General features: G+C 38.7%; 1 protein-coding gene across 1 annotated transcript; it reads left to right on the forward strand.

The window, feature by feature from the left end:
* Positions 1-7,782: 7,782 nt before the first annotated feature.
* Positions 7,783-21,704, forward strand: LOC102414912 (interferon-inducible protein AIM2-like). The gene is given in 5 exon segments (XM_044945427.1): positions 7,783-7,832; positions 15,265-15,430; positions 15,432-15,566; positions 21,103-21,310; positions 21,655-21,704. Coding segments are annotated over 5 exon segments (609 nt in total).
* The last annotated feature ends 5,326 nt before the right edge of the window (positions 21,705-27,030 follow it).

Here is a 27,030-nt window from a genome sequence, read left to right on the forward strand (position 1 = left end):
CTTAAAGTTCAACATTCAGAAAACAAAGATCATGGCATCTGGTCCCATCACTTCATGGGAAATAGATGGGGAAACAGTGGAAACAGTGTCAAACTTTATTTTTGGGGGCTTCAAAATCACTGCAGATGGTGATTGCAGCCATGAGATTAAAAGACACTTACTCCTTGGAAGGAAAGTTATGACCAACCTAGATAGAATATTAAAAAGCAGAGACATTGCTTTGCCAGCAAAGGCCCATCTAGTCAAGGCTATAGTTTTTCCAGTAGTCATGTATGGATGTGAGAGTTGGACTGTGAAGAAAGCTGAGTGCCAAAGAATTGATGCTTTTGAACTGTGGTGTTGGAGAAGACTCTTGAGAGTCCCTTGGATTGCAAGGAGATCCAACCAGTCCATCCTAAAGGAGATCAGTCCTGGGTGTTCATTGGAAGGAATGGTGCTAAAGCTGAAACTCCAATACTTTGGCCACCTCATGCGAAGAGTTGACTCATTGGAAAAGACTCTGATGCTGGGAGGGATTGGGGACAAGAGGAGAAGGGGACGACAGAGGATAAGATGGCTGGATGGCATCACCGACTTGATGCATGTGAGTTTGCGTGAACTCCGGGAGTTGGTGATGGACAGGGAGGCCTGGCGTGCTGCGGTTCATGGGGTCGCAAAGAATCGGACATGACTGAGCGACTGAACTGAGCTGACTGACTGAAGTTCTGTGAGCTAAATATCAGGGTCTTCCACACCATATCCTATTCAATAGCACCTATCCATTTTGCTGAAAGCAAACACAAAGCAGTATTGCTTTGGAGAGCTGACTTTCCTCCATGAAGTTCCCACCTTAATGAAAGTATAAACTCCAGATTTCAGGTGTAGTTTCTTTCCAGTCTTTGACAGCACGAAGAATATAAGTTGAAGTTTGTCCCCTTCCTTACACTGGATTTTGTTCTTTTCCAAGCACCAATATTTCTATCCTTCCTGTGTTGTCATTTAGATTATATAATGCATAATTCCTCTGTTGTGTTTTCTGCAAAGATAAAATCAAAATCCAACTTTTGGTAATCTAATTAAGGAATGCCACATCAATCAGACATCAGAAGTGCCAGTAACAGCCTCCAGAAAGAGATATAAAGGAAAAATACAGGCTTGAAACTGGCAGATATATAGTTAGTGTGCTGTGCTGTATTTACTTTAGTAAATTCAGGTACAGAAGACAGTCTTGTTTTACTTAGATCCTATTGCCTCTTAGGTTCACCTTTCAGATCCCAAGCTCTTTTCCCTTAGAAGGCCAGGATGGCCCTGTGAACCAGTAATTGATCAGACCAATAGTTGGAATAGTTAAGGGAAAGAAATTCCTCAGTTGGAGGACAATCACTCAAAGCAAGAAATGCAGGAGATAGGTGAGCAAATGCGATAAAACCAATAGAGTCTAAATAAGAGTTAGGAATGAGGGGAAGCAGAATAAATCACTCCCAAATATTCCACTTTGACTTATGGATTTTTAGTTGAAGATAATTAAGACCCAGCAGATTCAGGAAAAGCTTTTTACCTCTCCCTGAACCACCTAAAAGAATTTAGATATGGGGACCCTACCAGAAAGAGCTATTACTAAAGATACCTTTCTACAGCAGAAAGACTTATCTGTATGATAGGACAAACACCTATTTAACAAACAGCTGCTCTTTTAATTTTCCTGTGAATTATCTTCCTCCCCTTTGAAGACCCAGACCCCTACCTCCTTCTCCTTAGCTCAGGATAGTGTATAAGTCTCAATTGCCTGACCCTGTTGGAGTCATATTTTTTATGGCCCTCCCATACAGTTTAAATTACAGACACTTCCTGCCACATTGGATTGTCCTAGGTACTGATATATCCTGAGTCAAACTCCACCTTGTCTTGTCTCTTTAAATTTAGTTCCATGTAATTCTGATGCCCCCAGCAGAACAAACCTTCCTACTGAGTCAGCACATAGCTTCCTCTCCACTCATCTCACCTGGTTCCTTCCTCTACTTTCATCTGCGTGGTTCAAAATCTTAAGCCACTTAATTTATTTCAGCCAAGTTGTTATGAAGCTAAATCAGAAGTAATGAAGTGATGAGGGAAACAGGAAAATACATGACCAGGGATATAAAACAGGCAATCAAAATGAGGAACACATTACATGGGAAAGAACATAGTGGGTTGGGCCATGAACCAATTGGATACTCATATATCTTGGCCCTAAGGTCATCTCAAACTTGATATATCAAAACTTCTCCCATACATACCTCTTAGACTATGGTAAATTCACTCTTCTTATTTTTGTTTACCACCTAATGTTCCACACTAGAAACTTGAAATAATTACTTTTTTCTCTTTCACCTTCAATTGTTAGTGAGTACCTGTGGATCAACCTCCCTAAGCTCCAACCCTCCTCTTCCACAATGTTGTTTCTGTCTTTCAATTCTTTAAAATCCTAGTGTACCTTCTGGAAACTCAAGATCCAGACACAAGAATGTAAATCTATTGCGAGCTAGATCCATCATGCAAAATATGATTCTTTGGCCAGAAAGGAACTTGAGAAGGCACAAAATCTACACATCTGAATCTGTGTAGGCCACATATCAATCATGAGCCTTTTAGTCCTTAAAGGCACCACAGTAGAAAGAACATGACTTTTGTAATCAAATAAATAGAGATTAATCCAGGCTCTGGCACTAACAGTGTGTTCTTGGACAAATTATTCAGTTTCTGTGATTTGTAATTGCCTGGCTTGTAAAATGGAGATAACAAAATTATCTACATCAGGGCACTGTTCTGTAGATTAAATTAGTTAATTAATTTATACAAAAATAATCACTGAGCCCATGCTCTGAGCCATGTGCTGGGAATATAACATGAAAAGAAATAGAAAAAATCTTTACCATTATGAAGTATACATTCTAGTGGGTAGGAAAAAAATAAATGTAATTGAATAAAATATATATAATAGAAGGCAAGAGAGTTCCAAAAGAACATCTACTTCTGCTTTATTTACTATGCCAAAGCCTTTGACTGTGTGGATCACAATAAACTGTGGAGAATTCTTCAAGAGATGGGAATACCAGACCACCTGGCCTGCCTCTTGAGAAACCTATATACAGGTCAGGAAGCAACAGTTAGAACTGGACATGGAACAAAAGACTGGTTCCAAATAGGAAAAGGAGTACATCAAGGCTCTATATTGTCACCCTGCTTATTTAACTTATGTGCAGAGTACATCATGAGAAACACTGGGCTGGAAGAAGCACAAGCTGGAATCAAGATTGCTGGGAGAAATATCAATAACCTCAGATATGCAGATGACACCACCCTTACGGCAGAAAGTGAAAAGGAACTAAAAAAATCTCTTGATGAAAGTGAGAGGATAGTGAAAAAGTTGGCTTAAAGTTCTACATTCATAAAACTAAGATCATGGCATCTGGTCCCATCACTTCACGGCAAATAGATGGGGAAACAGTGGAAACAGTGTCAGACTTTATTTTTCTGGGGTCCAAAATCACTGCAGATGGTGATTGCAGCCATGAGATTAAAAGATGCTTACTCCTTGGAAGGAAAGTTATGACCAACCTAGATAGCATATTAAAAAACAGAGACATTACTTTGTCAACAAAGGTCCATCTAGTCAAGGCTATGGTTTCTCCAGTGGTCACTAGAGTTGGACTGTGAAGAAAGCTGAGTGTGGAAGAATTGATGCTTTTGAACTGTGGTATTGGAGAAGACTCTTGAGAGTCCCTTGGATCCATCCAGTCCATTCTAAAAGAGATCAGTCCTGGGTGTTCATTGGAAGGACTGATGCTAAAGCTGAAACTCCAATACTTTGGCCACCTCATGCGAAGAGTTGACTCATTGGAAAAAACTCTGATGCTGGGCGGGATTGGGGGCAGGAGGAGAAGGGGACGACAGAGGATGAGATGGCTGGATGGCATCACCGACTCAATGGACATGAGTTTGAGTGAACTCCGGGAGTTGGTGATGGACAGGGAGGCCTGGTGTGCTGCGATTCATGGGGTCGCAAAGAGTCGGACACGACTGAACGACTGAATTGAACTGAATAGAAAGTGATAATTACAAAGCAAATAAACCTAGGAAAAGATCTCTTGGGCAGGAAAAACTCCCAACAATTACAAATGTCTTTAAAATAGGAATGTTCCTGGAAGCTTGAGGAACTGTGAGGAGGCCAGTGTGGCTGCAGTGGAATGAAGGTGCAGTGCTGGAAGATAAGGTCAATGCAGTGATAATTTTCTTATGACTATACTGGCCATGTACAGCAGATATTTGTTCTACTTGGTCATCCTTGTGCCGTGCAGTGCTTCAACAGCACTCATGTTTATAGGAGATAAAGTGTGGAAACGAGCTGGGGTCCGGAAGATGGTAAACTGAATGAATTGCCAAGAGACAGCAAGGAGGTATTTCTGGAAAATAAATTTTAACCTAAAGTCAGGAGTAGAATATTATGGTGGGTAGGAAAGAAGTTAGATAAAGAATTCAGAAAAAAATAAAATAAAATGCAGTGACAAGCAGTTATGTGAAAATTTAGGGTGAAAGTTATATCTGAGCTGGGCTAGTGTGGCAATGGTTACACATGAAAGTCAAGCTGGAACCCTTGCACAAAATTGGAAATTCAGTTAAATTATAAGGTGGAATTCTTTTCTCTCCAACTTGAAGGCTTCTTCCATTGTGTCTTTCTTCTCTCCCATTCTGCAAACTGCACCTCAAATTTATCTTCTTTTACCTTTTCTTTTTCCCAGACTAATATCATCGATCCCAGACAATTCTGGCATCAGAAAATGCATCTGTGACTTAACAATTATCTCCCTGTTTTAAGTGGAATAAAGAGACCCAGTGTTGGAGCGGGAGCGGAGAGCAAACCTCTTTGAAAACATCCGGTTTGATATAGCTAACTTCTGTACACACCTGGAAATGGTACCATTAAGCTCATCTGCTTAGCACAGCACAGGAAAAGTCCATGAATTGATGCCATTACTGATCATCATAACTATTGTTCTCTGAACCTCACAATAGTGGACAACACATATTTTCCCACTTCTCTGCTTTAATATCTGCTATTTTCATCCTCTATTTGGTCATTTCATCTGAGACAGATCATTCTCCAGGTGGGCTTCTCTGATGATGCATCCCAGAATAAGATTCCTTTACTCTGCTTTGTTTCAGGATTTCCTCTTATTACTCTCAAGATTTTCTCAGATATTATTTTACTCTAAACTTGGTGATGAGATGCTTTGCTCTTGAAAAACACTGATCTCCCCACCCTAAATGTCTAATTTAGAGATTCTTCCATTATTAAAATATATTATTTTCTAAGATTTACTCAGCCAAAGGGCAGAGTGGGTTGGAATTTAAATTTCACTTATTTTGTTTTCACATATTTTTTTCCTTGATATATATTGACTTATTGAGTTGAGGGAAATTTAAAGTATTGGAGTAATGGTGTTTGGATCCAGAATTTCCTTTTCTTTGAGTTTCATATTGGACCTTATGAATTTTGGGCCCATGGGAAGAAGTTCTTATGCACACAAATTAATGTTCTTGCTTTCTTAAAATGTTTAAGCTATCACCTCATGAGTGTCAGAAAGAAAAAAGACAGGGATTATTCACATGCAAGTGGTAGAAAGTTGGTGGAGGAATTGCTTACTGACTTACTGGCCATGACAAAGGAAGAGCGCTTTTCAGGTTTATAAAGCCAAAAACTAATGTAAGCACTTCACTCTAGTTTTAGGATCATCAACTAGTATAGTAAAGAATAGGATCACTTTGGGAAGAGAGATATAGCTCCTCCAGGGGCTCAAAATATGGTAAGTTATTGCTTCTTAGTGTTATGACAGCGATTTAGGGCCTGTATGATGTTGTAGTTTCAGAATGTATTGCTATATCCAGAATAAAAATACAACCATGGTGTAAATTATTATTGTATTCTCCAGTGAAAACATTTTTACGGTAAAAAATTACTATTAGCAGAAATGCATTCAAATAAATTTCATGACTGATTTTGCTACAACTTACTTCACAAGTTTATACAAATGGAATTACTTTAAATTTTCCATATTTTATCATGGTTTACTTCTCAGAAAGTGGGATTATTTTCTCTGGGGATAAAAATATCTAAGTTACTTAACTTGAATGTATTTTGTAAATAAAACCTCTCAACATTTCTTCTTTTTGAAATCATCTTATGAGATATCTGAGTTGACCACATGATTTTTTTCTGGCTTTCATCTATGCTATTCCAGGTGTAGAAAGCCCAGTTAGAGAATACACGCTGAAGAGATAAATGTAAATGATAAATATAAATGATGGCATAAGCACATGATGCTACAATGATAGGGACTGATTGTGTCTTGCATTGTAGTTTTCTCTGCTCTATGAAGTTAGAAGATGTAGGTTTTAGAGATGGCCTCGAGGTGGCAGTGATTACATGTAATTGCTCCAAGTAACCCAAAGCCCTGTGATTTTTTTGTGTGTGAACCAGGAATCTAAAGGTGTTGGTGAACATAGGTTGAAAATATTTAGGAGTGTCTTTTATTTTTTTCTGTCAACTGAATAATTTATTCCTCTCTGTCCAGGATAGCACCAAATTCCCCCTACTGCAATCTTTTTTCCATTTGCTATTGTAATGATACTAGAATGTTATTACCCTGACTGGGTAAAAATGATCCAATAAGGAATGAAATTTCAGAAAAATTACCAGTACAGAATGACTGGTAGCTCTGTGCTCCATGTAAGAAGTCAATTAGGTTCCTGTTTTATTTTAAATTCCATCCTAGATTATTCTTAGGTATATTTTGTATGTAGCAAATTTGTTTGTGCTCCATGCCACCCCTAGCTATGCTGGTGGGAAACAAGTTTTTGTTTTGTTTCCTTGTAGGTTTCATCTTTCATCTTTTGTTGAAGGTTCTTTCTGTGTAACCAGAAATGTCTGCACACTTACTACTGTATAATGTTCTTCTCACAACCTCTCCTCATTTGAAGTAGAACAGAGTAGATGGAACTATACTCAATATCTTGTAATAACCTACAATGGAAAAGAATCTGAAATATATATATATATATATATGAATCAATTTACTGTACACTTGAAAGTAACAGGATATTGTAAATTAAATATACTTCAATAATAAAAACAAAAACAAAGAATGCCTGTTCTTCCCTTCCCCTCTTCCCCAAATAATTGAAAAAGAACATCTTTTTCATGTTTCTAAAATATCAAGAAATGATATTTTAGAAATTAAGACTGGAAGTTGGCTTTTCATGATGAAATATAATTTGGCCTTTGACCTGGGGCACCCAAGCCAGATGGTACAGCTGCACTGAGGTGGCGTTCTTCAGGGCCAGGTTGTCATCCACCCATCCATCCCCTTATCTATTCAGTAACTATCTCTTGAGTTCCTAATAGGTAATAGGAACTGTTTTAGGTTCTGGTGATAAAACAGGGAGTTAAAAACAAATCCAAGTTCTACAGAGATTTTATTCTAATGAGAGTGGTACATCTTTTTCTTGACCACAAATTAATGAATTAATAATCTGAGGTAAGACTTCCAGCTGAAAGGAAGACAGCATTTGGAGAGCATGTGTCAAGGAAGCCTAACAACAGCCAGGGGTTAGAGTGGGAGCTGTCAGCTGAGGCTTCTCTTGAGATATGACTTTTGTGCTAACCTCTGAAAATGAACAGGAATGGACTGTATCTTCAGTCAGAGGAAACACAGTGTGAAAAACACCTGTGGCAGGAGTTTGACTTTCTTAAGGGTTTGAAAGACAATGGGGGTGGCTGTGGTACAGGGAATCTCCGAAGGGTGGTATGATGCCTTGTAAGGCCTGTAGAACATGACTAGAATACTTTGTTTCCAGAAAACTCAGAAGTGATCGAACAAAAGGTTTTGAACCATACAGTGATAATAGAGTTCATTTTAAACTGATCCTTCTAGATATTATTTGGCAAAAAATGAGTAGCCAATTTGACTTTGGGGAGAACAGCTATTGCCATAGGCCTGGAAGAGATACTAGTAACTTTGATTTGGAAATGTAGAAAGATATACTGAATTGAGAGAGATTTGAGAAGTATTAAGACTTGGTGATAATTAGAAATGAAATGCTGGTGGGTAGGCTTTGTCAGGCAGTATTATCCAAATAAGTTACCAGGTGAAATATACATATATATAAGTATATATATATATATATATATACACACACACACACACATATGTACATATATCTTATACATTAAATATATATAGCTATATATATGTATATATTTATATTAATTTTTATTGTAGTATATAAAAATAAAGAAGGTACACAGATTTAAGACTACAACTCAACAAATTATCAAAAAAGTAAATGTAACATGATATATTATCTTATTTATTTATTCTAACTTATTTTATTTATTTTTTTTACTTTACAATATTGTATTGGTTTTGCCATACATCAACATGAATCCACCACGGGTGTACACGTGTTCCCCATCCTGCACCTCTGAAGTCCCATTTTTGCTCCAAGACACACTTAAAGATTGCCATGATCTTAAATTCTAAGAGCAAAGACTAATCGTACCTATTTTTCAATATAAAAAGAATTTTACAGTTTAATCTATTTTGTGTCTCTTTTCAAATGACATTAGTAGCTTGTAGCAGTTGTTTCCCACTCCAGTGTTCTTGCCTGGAGAATCCCAGAGACGGGGGAGCCTGGTGGGCTGCCGTCTATGGGGTCGCACAGAGTCGGACACAACTGACGCGAGGCAGCAGCAGCAGCAGCAGCAGTTGTTTGTTCATTTTAATTTCTGTACAACATTTCATGTTTTAGTTTTATACATATAATATATGAGAGTCTACCGCTGATTGTTATTTGGGGACATTATGAATACTGCTGCTATAATCACATGTTCATTACAAATATTATAAACATTATATACATGTCTTTTCATTTATATGTATGTAAACATATGGGCTTCCCTGGTAGCTCAGCTGGTAAAGAATCTGTCTGCAATGCAGGAGACCCCAGTTTGATTCCTGCATTGGGACGATCTCCTGTAGAAGGGATAGGCTTCCTACTCCAGTATTCTTGGGCTTCCCTGGTGGCTCAGATGGTAACAAATCTGATTATAATGTGGGAGACCTGGTCCAGTCCCTGGGTTGGGAAGATCCTCTGGAGGAGGGAATGGCAACCCACTCCAGTATTCTTGCCTGGAGATCTCCATGGACAGAGGAGCCTGGAGGGCTACAATCCTTGGGGCTGTAAAGAGTTGGACTCAGCTGAGCTAATAAGTACAGCACAACATATGCAATCATAGAAGTATATATATATATATATATATATATATATATATATATATAAATAATACTGTATATGTGTGTAAATCTTTCACTTGACTGTATACCTATGAATGGAGTTAATGGAAATAAGTTTAGTATATATTGAATTTTAGCAAACAGTGCCCAACTATTTTCCAAAGTGATGTAGCAGTTTGAAAATTTTACTTAGATCACAGTTTTTAAAAAATCTTATTATAAAATATTTGCCATTTTAAAGAGTATTTTAATATGAATTTCTCTGACAACTTTTGAGATTGAGCACAATTTGTATTTATATGGTGACTAGCCATTTGTATATCTTATTTGTCAAGTGACAATTCATTTTTTGCCTACTTATCTTGTGGTTTGTCTACCTTTTAAATACATGTGTATGAGAGTAATTCATATTCTGGACACCAGTACTTTATTTTTTATATATATATATATATATATATATATATATATATATATACACACATATAAAATATTGAAAAGTGAACCCCTTGGATACATTATTATCTCAGTCAATACATGGAAATCCATCTGTTCTCTCACTTTGTGGCTTGCTTTTCACACTCTTAATAGTCCCTTTTGGGGAACTGGATGAATTGATGCTGTGGTATGTTGTAAACATAGCTATCACACCTTGCATTGCAACCATGCAGATGCTCATCAGGAGGTGGAAATTCTGTTTCTTAACCTCTGAAACTGTATGTAGGCATGTGATTTGCTTTAGCCAATGGGGCATTAGGAAACATGAAAGGAATGAAAACCACTTGTACACGGGAGCTTGCCTTGTGTTATTCCTGGGAACCCTTCTGTCCTCATGTGAACAAACCTTGCTTACCCCTTAGGTGATGAGGCACCACAAGGGCTGAGGCCCCAGTTATCATAGTCTTCTCAGTCTCTCAGTTGAGGTCCCATACGAGTGTGAGATGTCATATGATCATCGAACTTCTCTGAGCCAAATCAGTATTGCAGAAACTGCTTGGGCAATCTACAGTATTATAAGAAATAATAAATGTTTGTTGTTTTAAGCCACTAAGTATGGAGTGGTATACTGTACAGCAAAAATCAACTGATGCACTCCCAGCCTTTTGTGGTATTATTCAGTTCAGTTCAGTTGCTCAATCATGTCTTGACTGCCATTCCATGGACTGCAGAATGCCAGGCCTCCCTGTCCATCACCAACTCACATAGCTTGCTCAAACTCATGTCCATCGAGTTGAGTGAATCTAACTGGCCACCTGATGTGAAGAACTGACTCATTGGAAAAGACCCTGATGCTGGGAAAGATTAAAGGCAGGAGGAGAAGGGGATGACAGAGAATGGGATGGTTGGATAGCAACACTGACTTGATGAATATGAGTTTGAGTAGGCTTTGGGAATTGGTGATGGACAGGGAAGCCTGGCATGCTGCAGTCCATGGGGTTGCAAAGATTTGGACCGACTGAGTAACTGAACTGACTGAGTGAATCTGACATTTTCCTGAACTGGTTCAAATAGTCTGTGTCACTGTCCATCAGTGTCCTCTAGTGAGTAGACATGTCCTGCATTCCAGGTCCTAGTAGAGATCCCATTCAGAAGTGCCTACAGTTTTCCTTGTATGCATCATTTTTTTCTTCTATTTTCCTTTGACTCTAGACAGCAAGTTCCTTTTCAAAAGCAGCATTTGCTTCTAAAACAACCCACTTCCTCATAACTTATCTCAGTTAACTTGGAGAAGAACAAAGAAAAAAATTAGTATTAATCTTATCACCTAGAGAAAACCTAGTTGATATTGGTAACTATCTAATGTGTTTGTATGTGTGACTTGTTTCCTCAATAAGAAAAACATTGTGTATTCTGTTTGGGGCCTTTACCTTTTTTGGGTCAATTATAATAGTTGACCTCACTATTCCTCTAAGGAAGTTTTAATATTTATATAGTGCTTTATTGTTTGACTATAGCACATTTTACTTAGTTAAATCCCTATCCATCTGAATGCAGAGTTCTAAAGAGTAGCAACGAGGATAAGAAAGCCTTCCTCAGTGATCAAGGCAAAGAAATAGAGGAAAACAACAGAATGGGAAACACTAGAGATCTCTTCAATAACATTAGAGATACCAAGGGAACATTTCATTCAAAGATGGGCAAAATACAGAACAGAAACAGTATGGACCTAACAGAAGCAGAAGATATTAACAGGAGTGGCAAGAATATATAGAAGAACTGTAAAGAAAAAAATGGTCTTAATGATCCAGGTAACCACGATGATGTGATCACTCACCTAGCACCAGACATCCTGAAGTGTGAAGTCAAGTGGGCCTTAGAAAGCATTACTATGAACAAGGCTAGTAGAGGTGATGGAATTCCAGCTAAGCCATTTCAAGTCCTAAAATATGATGCTATTAAAGTGCTGCAGTCAGTATGGCAGCAAATTTGGAAAACTCAGCAGTGGCAACAGGACTGGGAAAGGTAATTTTTAATTTCAATCCCAAAGAAGGGCAATGTCAAAGAATGTTCAAACTACCACACAATCACACTCATTTCACAAGCTAGCTTGGTAATGCTCAAAATCTTTGAAGCTAGGCTACAACAGTACATGAACTGAGAGCTTCCAGATGTACAAGTTAGATTTAGAAAAGGCAGAGGAACCAAGAAATCAAACTGCCAACATTGTTTGGATCATAGAAGAAGCAAGAGAATTCCACAAAAGCACCTGCTTCGTTGACTACACTAAAGCCTTTGACTGTGTGGATCACAGAAAACTGGAAAATTCTGAAAGAGATAATAATACCAGACTCTCTTACCTGCTTTCTGAGAAACCTATATGCAAGTCAAGAAGCAAAAGTTAAAATCAGACAAAAACAATGGACTGATTCAAAATTTGGAAAGGAGAACATCAAGGCTATATATTGTCACTTTATTTTTTAACTTATATGCAGAGTAAATAATTTGAAATTCTGGGCTTCATGACTCACAGCTGGAATCAAGATTGCTGGGAGAAATATCAATAACCTCAGATATGCATATGATACTAGCCTAATGGCAGAAAATGAGGAGGAATTAAACAGCCTCTTGATGAAAGTGAAAGAGGAGAATGAAAGAGCTGGCTTAAAAACTCAGCACTCATAAAACTAAAATCATGGCATCAGGTCCCATCACTTCATGCCAAATAGTTGGAGAAACAATGGAAACAGTGACAGATTTTATTTTCTTCAGCTTCAAAATCACTACGGACAGTGACTGCAGCCATGCAACTAAAAGATGCTTGCTCCTTGGAAGAAAGGCTATGACAAGCCTAGACAGCATATTAAAAAGCAGAGACATCACTTTGCCAACAAAGGTCCATATAGCTAAAGCTATGGTTTTTCCGGTAGTCATGTACTGATGTGAAAGTTGGACCATAAAGAAGGCTGAGCATTGAAGAATTGACACTGTTGAACTGTGGTGTTGGAGAAGACTCTTGAGACTCCCTTGGACAGAGAGGAGATCCGACCAGTCCATCCTAAAGGAAATCAGTCCTGAATATTAATTGGAAGGACTGATGCTAAAGCTGAAGCTCCAATAGTTTGCCCACATGATGTGAAGAACTGACTCATTGGAAAATACCTTGATGTTGGGAAAGATTGAGGGCAGGAGAAGGGAACGATCAAGGATGAGACTGTTGGATGGCATCATTGATTCATTCAATGGACATGAATTTGAGTGAACTGCAGGAGATAGTGAAGGACAGGGAAGCCTGGTGTGCTGCAGTCCATGGGGGTCACAAAGAGTCAGACATGACTGAGCGACTAAACAACAACAAGAAATTATTTCAATTTTTGTAATTATAAATAGCAAGATGTAATGCTTTTCTATAAACCTTAGTGGGTAGCTTGTTATTTCTAAGGGTAAATTTATAAACATACAATTGATTCTTCTTTTTAATTCTCCCTATAACTTACTCATAGAATCTCTGACTTAGGTCATTCCCTTCTATCACATTTAGCTTAATCTCTCATTTTATCAAGCAGAGGAGCGTTTCTAAAAATTTGGGAAGGTTGTGCAGATATTTCAGCTTCCTCACTTATCTACCATTCAGTTTAGTTCAATTGCTCAGTTGCGCCTGACTTTTTGTGACTCCATGGACTGCAGCATACCAGGCTTGCCTGTCCACCACCAACTCCCAGAGCTTGCTCAAACTCATGTCCATTGAGTCAGCAATGCCATCCAATCATCTCATCCTCTGTTGTCCCCTTTTCCTCCTGCCTTCAATCTTTCCCAGCATCAGGGTCTTTTCCAATGAGTCAGTTCTTCGCATCAGATGGCCCAAGTATTGGAGTTTCAGCTTCAACATCAGTCCTTCCAATGAACACCCAGGACTGATTTCCTTTGTTGTCCCAGGGAATCTCAAGAGACTTTTCCAACACCAACTTGATTCTAGCTTGTGCTTCATTCAGTCCAGCATTTCACATGATGGAAATGCTGCATATAAGTTAAATGGAAATGCATATAAGTTAAATAAGCAAGGTGACAATATACAGCCTTGATGTACTCCTTCCCAATTTGAAACCAGTCCATTGTCCATGTCAAGTTCTAACTTGCTTCTTGACCTGCATACAGATTTCTCAGAAGGCAGAAGGCGGTCTGGTATTCCCATCTTTTAAAGAATTTTCCACAGTTTGTTGTGATCCACACAGTCAAAGGCTTTGGCATAGTCAATGAAGCAGAAGAAGATGTTTTTCTGTAACCCTCTTGCTTTTTCGATGATAGAAGATGTTTTTCTGGAACTCTCTTGCTTTTTTGATGATCCAATGGATTTTGGCAATTTTACCCTGGTGCCTCTGCCTTTTCTAAATCCAGCTTGAACATCTGAAGTTCTTGGTTCACGTACTGTTGAAGCCTAGCTTGGAGAATTTTGAGCATTACTTTGCTAGTGTGTGAGACGAGTGCAATCATGTGGTAGTTTGAACATTCTTTGGCCTTGCCTTTTTTGGGGGTTGGAATGAAAACTGACCTTTTCCAGTCCCATTGCCACACTGAGTTTTCCAAATTTGCTGGCATTTGAGTGCAGCTTTTTAACAGCATCATATTTTAGGATTTGAAATGGCTCAGCTGGAATTCTATCACCTCCATTAACTTGGCTCATAGTGATGCTTCCTAAGGCCCACTTGACTTTGCACTCCAGTATGTCTGGCTCTAGATGAGTGATCACACCATCATGATTATCTGGGTCAATAAGATCTGCTTCTTTTAGGTCCATACCATTTCTGTCCTTTATTTTGCCCATCTTCCAATGAAATATTCCCTTGGTATCTCTATTTTTCTTGAAGAGATCTGTAGTCATTCCTATTCTATTGTTTCTTATATTTCTTTGACTGATCACTTAGGAAGGCTTTTTATCTCTCCTTGCTATTGTTTGGAACTCTGCATTCAGATGGGTATATCTGTCCTTTTCTCCTTTGCCTTTTGCTTATCTACCAGAGTAAAATGAATATTCAAGACAGTATTTGGTGGAGGATTGAGAACATCTTGTGCTCTAATGGAGTCAGAAGAAGAAGATAGGATGAGAGTCACTTTTTTGCCTTAATTTGCAATGTCTCAGAGGTCTGATGTGCTCTTTAAATATAGTAGAAAAACAAGGATGCAGATCAGGGAGTCTGCCTGCAAAGCGGATTATACTATCTCTTCTGAACACAGGACATGAAATCTTCCCTAAAGGGGCTCTTGTCAGTCTAGATCTCATATCTCTTTCTGACTCCTCTATGCCTCTTCCTTTGACTCCACCTATCTCTGGCTGGCTTTCTGAGGTTTATCATAAAGAGTGAAGAAAAGTCTCCTTAATTGTATCTTTTTTTACTCAATCTAATATCTTTCTTCTGTTGCCTTCAACCTTAGCAGAAATGATGGTGGTCCATCAAGAATTCATCAGGCAAGAGTGTTTCAGAAGGGCCCTGTGGCAGTCATGGTACTGGAAGCAATGAAGGCCCAAGAAAGGGAAGCAGGAGATGTGTCATGCTGCAGTGTCTACTGAGAGTGAATTCTTTTTTGTGAAAGTTTTCAGTAAGAAGCTCAAGGATAAATTCACTCCAAGCAAAATAATCATGATATCAAAATATTATTGGCACAGTTGTTTCCTGGAAGTGATGCTGAATTTCCCTGGTGTGTGACACTGAATTTGACCAGATCCATGTCTCAAAGCATATTATCAGAAAAGATGGTGATACCCTAAGGTCAATAAACTTCAATTTCAGCCCCAGAGAACAACTTGTGAATGGGCTGTTTGTAGTCTAGGTAGTTTTCTATATATAATCTAAAATTGATTAGTAAGAATAACTTATTCTCAGCTATGAGCTTGGAGAGATTTTAGAAATTATTCATTAAAATATTTTTAAATAGAAAAAGTAGACAAATGAACCCCCAAAACTAAAAAAGCTGTACAGTGAATGTACTAAAACTGAAATACATTAGAAGCATTTTTATTTTCAAGAAGATGTCATAATCCTGTTTTGAATTTCTTTTTGTAGCTTCTGAAAAAGCACTTGCCTGAGTGCTAATTCGCTGCAGTCGTGTCTGACTCTTTGTGACCCCATGGACTGTAGCCCACCAGTGTCCTCTGTCCATGGGATTCTCCAGGCAAGAATACTGGGGTGGGTTGCCATACCCTCCTCCAGGGGATCTTCCTGACCCAGGGATTGAACCCACATCTCTTATGTCTCCTGCATTGGCAGGTGGGTTCTTTATGACTAGCACCACCTGGGAAGCTCCCCAAAGTACTTCATACATAAATAATGTTTGCCTTCTAGGTAATTTCATATTTATATGCATGGTATGTATTCTAAATGAACATTGTTATAAATACAGAATTACTATAGTTGGTGATAAATTGATTTGAAAATAAGGCTAGAAGTAATATGAATAGAAGAAGAAAACAGATGACAGAGTTAGTATGAGGAGACTTATTAGATGTGAGAAATAATAATATATTTTGACTCTCAGCCTCAGGGAATTAGCCTTGTGTGACTGCTTCTGGTTGAGATTAACACCAGAAGCCCCAGAGAGAGAACCTGCTTACTCTGCTTCCAGGAGCTTAAGGCTAAGCATTACTGTCTTGAGTTTAGTGAAGAGGAACTGATAGAATCTGTCCTCCTGAAAAAGTCAAGCTAAAATGAATCTTGGATAAGACGGCCATGGTCTTTATCCTTGTTTTGAGCTTTTGATTTGGCCAACCATACACCTATGTATTTATTGAATTCATTAAATTAAACTTAAAATCCTATCAATCTTCTAGATAATTGACCAGCACTCTGCTCACTTTTTACTTGGACTTGACTGTGAATGATTTCTTGTCCTTTATTCCTGTAAGGGAAGAGAAATTTTCTCTTCTTTCTTTCTAGATTTTTTGGTTGCTCTAATAATTCACTTGACATAAAAAAGGTTAACAAGAGAAAAAAATGTAATTCCGTATATATGGGAGCCTCCTGAAAAACATGAGACTCAAAGACATCCAGGCAATTGAAGCTTATACACTATCCTGAGCTAAGGAGAAGGGGCTAGGGATCTGGGGTCTCAAAGGGGCAGAAGACAATTCATAGGAAGAAGAAGACAAGAACAGATGTTTAGGAAACAGATGGTTGACTTGCCATGCAGATAAAGATAAACCTTTCTGGAGAGGGTGGGATGATTTGAGAGAATAGCATTGAAACATACAAATTACCATACGTAAAATAGATGACAAGCAAGAGTTTGATGTATGACACAGGGAACTAACAGCCTGAGCTCTGTGACAACCTGGAAGGATGGGGTGGGGAGGGAGCTGGGGCGGGGTGGCTGTCCAGGAGGAAGGAGATGCGTGTATACCTGTGACCTATTCATGTTGATGTATGACAGAAACCATCACAATATTGTAATTATCCTCCAATTAAAATAAATAAATTTTAAAAAGATAAACCTTTCTGATATAAATGTTTATATTTGGTAATAGCCCACTTTCTGGTACAGATCCCCTACCTAAATATTTTTTTGGTACTTTAAGGACAGGTAGAAAACCTTTTTGTGAGTCTGCTGAGTCAGTAGCCTTCAGTTCAAAATCCACAGGTCAAAGTGGAATATTTGGGGGTGAATTATTCTGCTTCCCATCACTCCTAACACTTACTTAGACTCTTTATGATTTTGTCTCATTTGCTCACGTCTTTCCTAGATTTGTTCCTTTAAGTGGTTGTCCTCCAACTCTGGGATATATTTCCCCTGTCTATTCTGACTACTGGCCTTACTAATTACTGTTTCACAGGGCCAACCTACCCTCCTAAGGGAGGGGAGTTTGGCACTGGAAAGATGCATAAATGAGGCAATAGGATTTAAGTAAAAACTGTCTTCTCTATCTGAAGTTACACTTTGCCGGAGCAGCCGTGAAGAGATACCCCACGTCAAGGGTAAGAGAAACCCAAGTAAGACGGTAGGTGTTGCGAGAGGGCATCAGAGGGCAGACACACTGAAACCATAATCACAGAAAACTAGCTAATCTGATCACATGGACCACAGCCTTGTCTAAGTCAATAAAACTAAGTCATGCCGTGAGGGGCCAACCAAGATGGAGGGGTCATTGTGGTGAGGTCTGACAGAATGTGGTCCACTGGAGAAGGGAATGGCAAACCACTTCAGTATTCTTGCCTTGAGAACCCATGAACAGTATGAAAAGGCAAAATGATAGGATACTGAAAGAGGAACTCCCCAGGTCAGTATGTGTCCAATATGCTACTGCAGATCAGTGGAGAAATAACTCCAGAAAGAATGAAGGGATGGAACCAAAGCAAAAACAATACCCAGCTTTGGATGTGACTGGTGACAGAAGCAAGGTCTGATGCTGTAAAGAGCAATATTGCATAGGAACCTGGAATGTTAGGTCCATGAATCAAGGAAAGTTGGAAGTGGTCAAACAGGAGATGGCAAGAGTGAATGTTGACACTCTCGGAATCAGCGAACTGAAATGGACTGGAATGGGTGAATTTAACTCAGATGACCATTATACCTACTACTGTGGGCAGGAATCCCTTAGAAGAAATGGAATAGCCATCATGGTCAAAAAAAGAGTCCAAAATGCAGTACTTGGATAAAATCTCAAAAACGACAGAATGATCTCTGTTCATTTCCAAGGCAAACCATTCAATATCACAATAATCCAAGCCTATGCCCCAACCAATAACGGTGAAGAAGCTGAAGTTGAACGATTCTATGAAGACCTACAAGACCTTTTAGAACTAACACCCAAAAAAGATGTCTGGGACTGGGAGCTGACTGTAGTTCAGATCACGAACTCCTTATTGCCAAATTCAGACTGAAATTGAAGAAAATAGGGAAAACCACTAGACCATTCAGGTATGACCTGAATCAAATCCCTTATGATTATACAATGGAAGTGAGAAATATATTTAAGGGACTAGATCTGATAGACAGAGTGCCTGATGAATTATGGACGGAGGTTTGTGACATTGTACAGGAGATAGGGATCAAGACCATCCCCATGGAAAAGAAATGCAAGAAAGCAAAATGGCTGTCTGAGGAGGCCTTACAAATACCTGTGAAAAGAAGAGAAGCAAAAAGCAAAGGAGAAAAGAAAAAAAGCAAAGAAATATCTGAAGGCAGAGTTCCAAAGAATAGCAAGGAGAGATAAGAAAGCCTTCCTCAGCAATCAATGCAAAGAAATAGAGGAAAACCACAGAATGGGAAAGACTAGAGATCTCTTCAAGAAAATTAGAGATACAAAGGGGACATTTCATGTAAAGATGGGCTTGATAAAGGACAGAAATGGTATGGACCTAACAGAAGCAGAAGTATTAAGAAGACGTGGCAAGAATACACAGAAGAATTGTGCAAAAAATCTTTACAACCAAGATAATCACGATGGTGTGATCACTCACCTAGAGCCAGACATCCTGAAATGTGAGGTCAAATGGGCTTTAGAAAGGATCACTACGAACAAAGCTAGTAGAGGTGATGGAATTCCAGTGGAGGTATTTCAAATCCTGAAAGATGATGCTGTGAAAGTGCTGCACTTAATATGCCAGCAAATTTGGAAAACTCAGCAGTGGCCACAGGACTGGAAAAGGTCAGTTTTCATTCCAATCCCAAAGAAAGGCAATGCCAAAGAATGCTCAAATTACCACACAATTGCACTCATCTCACACGCTAGTAAAGTAATGCTCAAAATTCTCCAAGCCAGGCTTCAGCAATATGTGAACCGTGAACTTCCTGATGTTCAAACTGGTTTTAGAAAAGGCAGAGGAACCAGAGATCAAATTGCCAACATCCGCTGGATCACCAAAAAAGCAAGAGGGTTCCAGAAAAACATCTATTTCTGTTTTATTGACTATGCCAAAGCCTATGACTGTGTGGATCACAGTAAACTGTGGAAAATTCTTCAAGAGATGGGAATACCAGACCACCTGACCTGCCTCTTGAGAAACCTATATACAGGTCAGGAAGCAACAGTTAGGACTGGACATGGAAGAACAGACTGGTTCCAAATAGGAAAAGGAGTACGTCAAGGCTGTATACTGTCACCCTCCTTATTTAACTTCTATGCAGAGTACATCATGAGAAACATTGGTCTGGAAGAAGCACAAGCTGGAATCAAGATTTCTGGGAGAAATATCAATAACCTCAGATATGCAGATGACACCACCCTTATGGCAAAAAGTGAAGAAGAACTCAAAAGCCTCTTGATGAAAGTGAAAGAGGAGAGTGAAAAAGTTGGCTTAAAGCTCAACATTCAGGAAACTAAGATCATGGCATCTGATCCCATCACTTCATGGCAAATAAATGGGGAAACAGTAGAAACAGTGTCAGATTTATTTTTTGGGGGCTCCAAAATCACTGCAGATGGTGATTGCAGCCATGAAATTTTTAAAAGACGCTTACTCCTTGGAAGGAAAGTTATGACCAACCTAGATAGCATGGTCAAAAGCAGAGACATTACTTTGCCAACAAAGGTCCTTCTAGTCAAGGCTATGGTTTTTCCAGTGATCATGTATGGATGCGAGAGTTGGACTGTGAAGAAAGCTGAGTGCCAAAGAATTGATGCTTTTGAACTGTGGTGTTGGAGAAGACTCTTGAGAATCCCTTGAACTGCAAGGAAATCCACCATTCCATTCTAAAGGAGATCAGTCCTTGGTGTTCATTGGAAGAACTGATGCTAAAGCTGAAACTCTAATACTTTGGCCACCTCATGTGAAGAGTTGACTCACTGGAAAAGACTCTGATACTGGGAGGGATTTGGGGCTGAAAGAGAAGGGGATGACCGAGGATGAGACAGCTGGATGGCATCATTGACTCGATGGACATGAGTTTGGGTAAACTCCGGGAGTTGGTGATGGACTGGGTGGCCTGGCGTGCTGCGATTCAAGGGGTCGCAAAGAGTCGGACATGACTGAGCGACTGAACTAAACTGAACTGAACATCTATTAACGATATATCTGCCCATTTCAAGCCTGTATTTTTTTTTTTTTTGCCTTATATCTCTTTCTGAAGGCTATTGCTGACTTCTGATGTCTGATTGATGTGGCATTCCTTAAGCACATTACCAAAAGTTTGGTGTTTGTTTTATCTTTGCAGAAAGCAGAACAGAAGAATCATATATTCAGTTCAGTTCAGTTCAGTTCAGTCGCTCAGTCATGCCCGACTCTTTACAACCCCATGAATCACAGCACGCCAGGCCTCCCTGTCCATCACCAACTCCCAGAGTTCACCCAGGCCCAGGTCCATCGACTCAGTGATGCCATCCAGCCATCTCATCCTCTGTCGTCCCCTTCTCCTCCTGCCCCCAATCCCTCCCAGCATCAGAGTCTTTTCCAATGAGTCAACTCTATGTGACCTAAATGAGAGCACAGGAAGAATAGAAGTATTGATGCTTGGAAACGAGAAGAAAATCCAGTGCAAGGAATGGAATAAACTTCAATTTATATTCTTAGAGCTATCAAAGACTGGAGAAAAACTATACCTGAAATCTAGAATTCATAGTTTCATTAACAGAGAAGGCAATGGCACCCTACTCCAATACTCTTGCCTGGAAAATCCCATGGATGGAGGAGCCTGGTAGGCTGCAGTCCATGGGGTTGCTAAGAGTTGGACAGACTGAGCGACTTCACTTTCACTTTTCACTTTCATGCATTGGAGAAGTAATGGCAACCCACTCCTGTGTTCTTGCCTGGAGAATCCCAGGGACAGAGGAGCCTAGTGGGCTGCTTGTCTATGGGGTCGCACTGAGTCGGACACGACTGAAGCGACTTAGCAGCAGCAGCAGCAGCAGTTTCATTAAGGTGGGAACTTCATGAAGGAAAGTCAATTCTCCAAAGGGGTAATGTTTTGTGTTTGTTTTTAGCTAAATGGACAGGTGCTATTGAACAGAACGTGGAAGACCCTAATATTTAGTGCACCTACAGCTTAGAGAACTTAGGAGCCTCCTTGTTAGAAAATACACACCCTAGACACACAATTAAGAGGACATGGGCTTCATAAGGTTGAGACACATGCTGTGGTACCCATACAGCCCTACAAACAGTTCTTTGGTAGAACTGTAAGTCTAATGTATATGGTTTCCTCAAAGTTAGACAAATTCTTCTGAAAGACATATTTACAAGTAGACACAGCCCAGCTGTATCTTGAGGACATGATATATTGAGGATATCTCTCAGAGTCAATTTGGCCATCCTTGCATCCTGAATAGTCCAGGAAAATTGAGTCAGGATAAACCTGGAGGGCTGGAATCACTGATGACTGACATCCTGGTTTACTGATATGGCAGGAAATACTTCATTTCTCAATATCTTTAAAACATGAAAATGCAAGCCATAGATTGAGACATAATATTTGCTAGACACATAGCTAGTAAGGATTCTGTACCTAGAATTTATAAATAATTCTCAGAACTCAGTATTATGAGAAAAAACTGCCAAGTTTTTAAGATAGGCAAAAAAAAAAAAAAAAAGATACACAGGCAGTAAATATGCACATTAAAAAATACTCAACCTGATTTATCTTTAGGGGAATGCAAATTAAAACTACAGTGAGATACCACTACGCACCAATTAGAATGTCAAAAATTTTAAAAGACTGACCATATCAATGGTTAGTGAGGATAAGAAGGAATTAGACTTCTCATACAATGGTGGAATGTTAAATGGTACACTTCTTTGTAAAACAGTTAGATTGTTTTTTAAAATTAACATGAACCTACAATTTTAAACTCTGAGGAGGATACAGAGCAACTGAAATTCTCACAGATTGCTCTAGGGAATGAAAATTGCTACAGTCACTTTAGAAAACTGGCAATTTCTTATATATTTGAAATACATTTGCCATATGACCAACAATTTCACTCCAAGGGTTTCACTCATTGAAATGATATCACAGGTTACCACACAAAAATTTGCGTGTGAATATTTGCAGCAGTTTTATTTGTAACTATGCAAAAGTGTCAACAATCCAATTGTTTCTGTCTTGGGGGATGGATAAACAAATGTTAGTGGGTCCACACATTGAATTCTACACAGCAATAAAAAGGAATAAACCAATACACACAACTTATAGATAAATCCTAAACTCACTATATTAAATGAAAGCAACCAGATTCAAAATGCTATATATATATTTTAATTTCCATTTTAGGAAATTATGGAAATGAGTAAAGTTTATAAAAGTTTTCTTATTAAAAAAAAAACTATGTTAGTGGTTACCCGGAGCTTGGATTGAAGGAAGCACTGACAATAAAGTAGCATGGAGGAAATTCTTGTTATGAAGGAACTTTTCTAATCATTAGAAATATGATCTTGCCTTCTGTTCCACACTTTTCTTATGAAAGAAAAACAGTATCAACCTTCTAGAGCTAGTTTAAAATTAAGTGATCAAGTATCAGGTATCAAGTATGTGATCAATAAATACACTGTAAGGAAGATACATTTAATGTCCTATAACAAACCATCATGGAGTCAGACATGATTGAGCAAGTTCACTTCTTCAACAAACCATCATGGAAAAGAATACAAAAATAGAACATTAAAATGTACAGCTGAATCGGTTTACCATATAGCAGAAACTAATAGATTGTAAATCAACTGTACTTCAATAAAATAAAAGTTTAAAAGTGCATTATAAGTTTCAATGTTAGATATCCACTTTCTGTCACTGTATTTCAAAGTAAATTCTTCAGTGTTTGCCTAATGCAAATCTCTTCCTGGAGCAGCTTCCTCATAGGATTCACACACTGAGGACCAGAAAGCATAGCTGTAAAGCTACTGACCTACTGTACCTGAATAAATAAGTGGAAACAGTTATTTCACATCATCAGACAGGGCTAGAGTTACTTCCAACATATAGTACTGACTTCATGTAAAACATCGGAAGCTGTCTTATTTGGTTCCTAAATTACCTAATTATGGCCCTTCCATGAGTCCAATTGTAAAATGTACACACTGCTATATTTAAAATAGATAACCAGCAAGGACCTACTATAGCACATGGAACTCTGCTCAGTGTTATGTAACAGCCTGAATGGGGAGGTGAGGGGGGAGTTTGGGGAAGAATGGATACCTGTATGTGTATGGCTGAGTTCCCTTCGCTATTCACCTGAAACTATCACAACATTGTTAATTACCTATACGCCAACTCAAAATTAAAAGTTTTAAATAAATAAATAAATAAAAATATCCTTGTTTTGGACTGAAGCAATCCACCTTAGTACAGGGGTTGGCAACTGAAGCACAGACTGGATTGCAGCTGGTGTGCAGAAACCCTCTGGGTTTCTCTGGGGAGAGCACATCTTAGTCTGTTCATACTTGACCTGAGTTATATCCTGTAAAGACCATACTCAAAGTACAAATCCAAATGATACTTTGGGACTTAGTGTCCCTCTCTGGTTTTCAGGCCAGAGTATTTGTTTTTAAGAAGCAAACCAATGAATTAGACTTCTATGAAGGCATGCCTTTAGGGAAAAACATGATGTCTATTATTTTTCTAAATTATAAAAGTTATAGATGCAAATTAGACATTGCAATAGACAGATAAGTACAAAAAAGAAAATGAAAAGCACCATAAGATCCCATTCCTAGGAATTAATAGGTAGTTGTATGTTGCTGTATTGTGTATGTATGTATATGCATATATGCTAGGTCACTTTCATCATATACAAGCCATATGTCAGCCATGTATAAAGCTACTGGGAATGTTAAAAGACAAAAGTAGTAAAATCAGCTATACCTGCAATAAGTTATTAGGGGATACCAAAACAAAAGTATGTGAAATATGATGGCAAACCTCTTCATGGATCATTGCCTAGTCATGGTGAGAGGGGCTTGTGTAACTCAGTGAAGCTATGAGCCATGGTGTGCCAGGTAACCCAAGATGGATAGGTCTAGATGTACAAGCTGGGCTTAGAAAAAGAAGAAGAACTTGTATAAGTTAGTTTTAGAAAAGACAGAGGAACCAGAAATCAAATTGCCAACATTTCCTGGATCATAGAGAAAGCAAGGGAATTCCAGAAAATATCTACTTCTGCTTCATTGATCACATGAAAGCCTTTGACTGTGTGGGTCACAACAAACTGTGGAAAATTCTTAAACAGATGAAAATACCAGACCATCTTACCTGGCTCCTGAGAAACCTGTATGCAGGTCAAGAAGCAATAATTAGAACCTCACATGGAACAACTGATTCGAAATTAGGAAAGAATATGACAAGGCTGTATATTGTCACTCTGTTTATTTAACTTCTATGTAGAGTACATCCTGTGAAATGTAACGCTGGACGAGTTATAAACTGGAATCAAGACTTCCAGGAGAAGCAATATCAGATATGCAGCTGATACCACTCTAATGGCAGAAAGCGAAGAAGAACTAAGAGCTTCTTGATGAAGGTAAAAGAGAAGAGTGAAAAAGCTGGCTTAAAACTCAACATTATACATGTTACAATGCTATTCTCCCAAATCATCCCACCCTCTCCCTCTCCCACAGAGTCCAAAAGACTGTTCTATACATCTGTGTCTCTTTAACCAATACAATATTGTAAAGTAATTAACCTCCAATTAAATAAATAAATTTAAATAAAAAAACAACACTAAAAAAAAAAAAAACCCAAAGATCATGGCATCTGGTCTCATCACTTCATGGCAAATAGAAGGCAAAAAAGTGGATGCAGTGACAGACTTTCTCTTCTTGGGCTCTAAAATCACTGTGGATGGTGACTGCAGCCATGAAATTAGAACACACTTGCTTTTTGGAAGGAAAGCTATGTCAGACTTAGATGGTGTATTAAAAAGCAGAGGCATCAATTTGCCAATAAAGGTCCATCTAGTCAAAGCTATGGTCTTTCCAGTAGTCATGTACAGATGCAAGAGTTGGACCATAAAGAAGGCTGAGTGCTGAAGAATTGATCCTTTTGAATGGTGGTGCTCAAGAAGACTCTTGAGAACCCCTTGGGCAGTAAGAAGATCAAACTGGTCAATTTGGCAAAACTAATACAATTATGTAAAGTTTAAAAATAAAATAAAATTAAAAAAAAATAAAAAAAATAAAGGAAATCAGTCCTGAATATTCATTGGAAGGACTGATGCGGAAGCTGAAATTCCAATACTTTGGCCACCTGATGCAAAGGGTTAACATTTGGAGAGACCCTGATGCTGCGAAAAATTGAAGGTGAAGGAGGAGTGGGTGGCAGAGGATGAGATGGTTGGATGGCGTCACCAACTCAATGGACATGAACTTGGGCAAACTTCGGGAGATAGCAAGAGACAGGGAGGCCTGGTGTGCTGCAGTCCATGGGGTTGAAAAGGAGTTGGACACAACTTAGTGACTGGACAACAACAACAAATGATGGCAAAAACATTAAACATAGTGATGAGGAAATGCAGTGATGATGACGAATATGATGATAATGATAGTGAAGATTTTAGCTCAGGAAAGTTTTCTTCTGTGTATCTTCCCTTATTCCTTCTTTTGTTTTGGTCTTTTTATTCTGAAGGCTATTAGTCTAAAACTGGCTTCTGTTCAGTTCAGTTCAGATTAGTTCAGTTCAGTCACTCAGTCTTGTCTGATTCTGTCACCCCATGGACTGAAGCATGGCAGGCTTCTCTGTCCTTCACCAACTCCCAGAGCTTGCTCAAACTCACATCCATAGAGTTGGTGAAGCCATCCAACCATCTCATCCTCTGCCATCCCCTTCTCCTCCTGCCTTCAATCTTTCCCAGCATCAGGGTCTTTTCCAAGGAGTCAGTTCTTCACATCAGGTGGCCAAAGTATTGAGTTTCAGCTTCAGCATCAGTCCTTCCAATAAATATTCAGGACTGATTTCCTTTAGGATGGACTTGTTGAATCTCCTTGCCATCCAAGGGACTCTCAAGAGTCTTCTCCAACACCACAGTTAAAAAACATCAATTCTTCTATGCTCAGCTTTATTTATAGTTCAACTTTCACATCCATACATGAGTACTACAAAAACCATAGCTTTGACTAGACACACCTATGTTGGCAAAGTAATGTCTCTGCTTTTTAATATGCTGTCTAGTTTGGTCATAACTTTTCTTCCAAGGAACAAGTGTCTTTTAATTTCATGGCTGCAATCACCATCTGCAATGATTTTGGAGCCAAAAAATATAGTCTGTCAACTGTCTTAAGGGAGGTAAAAAAGCCATGTTTTGCATATCTGTGTTTGTGGGATTGAAAATTGCTCTGCTTTGTGAGTGCATGCTTTCTAAAATTAGAATAAT

The sequence above is a fragment of the Bubalus bubalis genome, chromosome 6, assembly GCF_019923935.1.
Source record: "Bubalus bubalis isolate 160015118507 breed Murrah chromosome 6, NDDB_SH_1, whole genome shotgun sequence".
Taxonomy (NCBI): domain Eukaryota; kingdom Metazoa; phylum Chordata; class Mammalia; order Artiodactyla; family Bovidae; genus Bubalus; species Bubalus bubalis.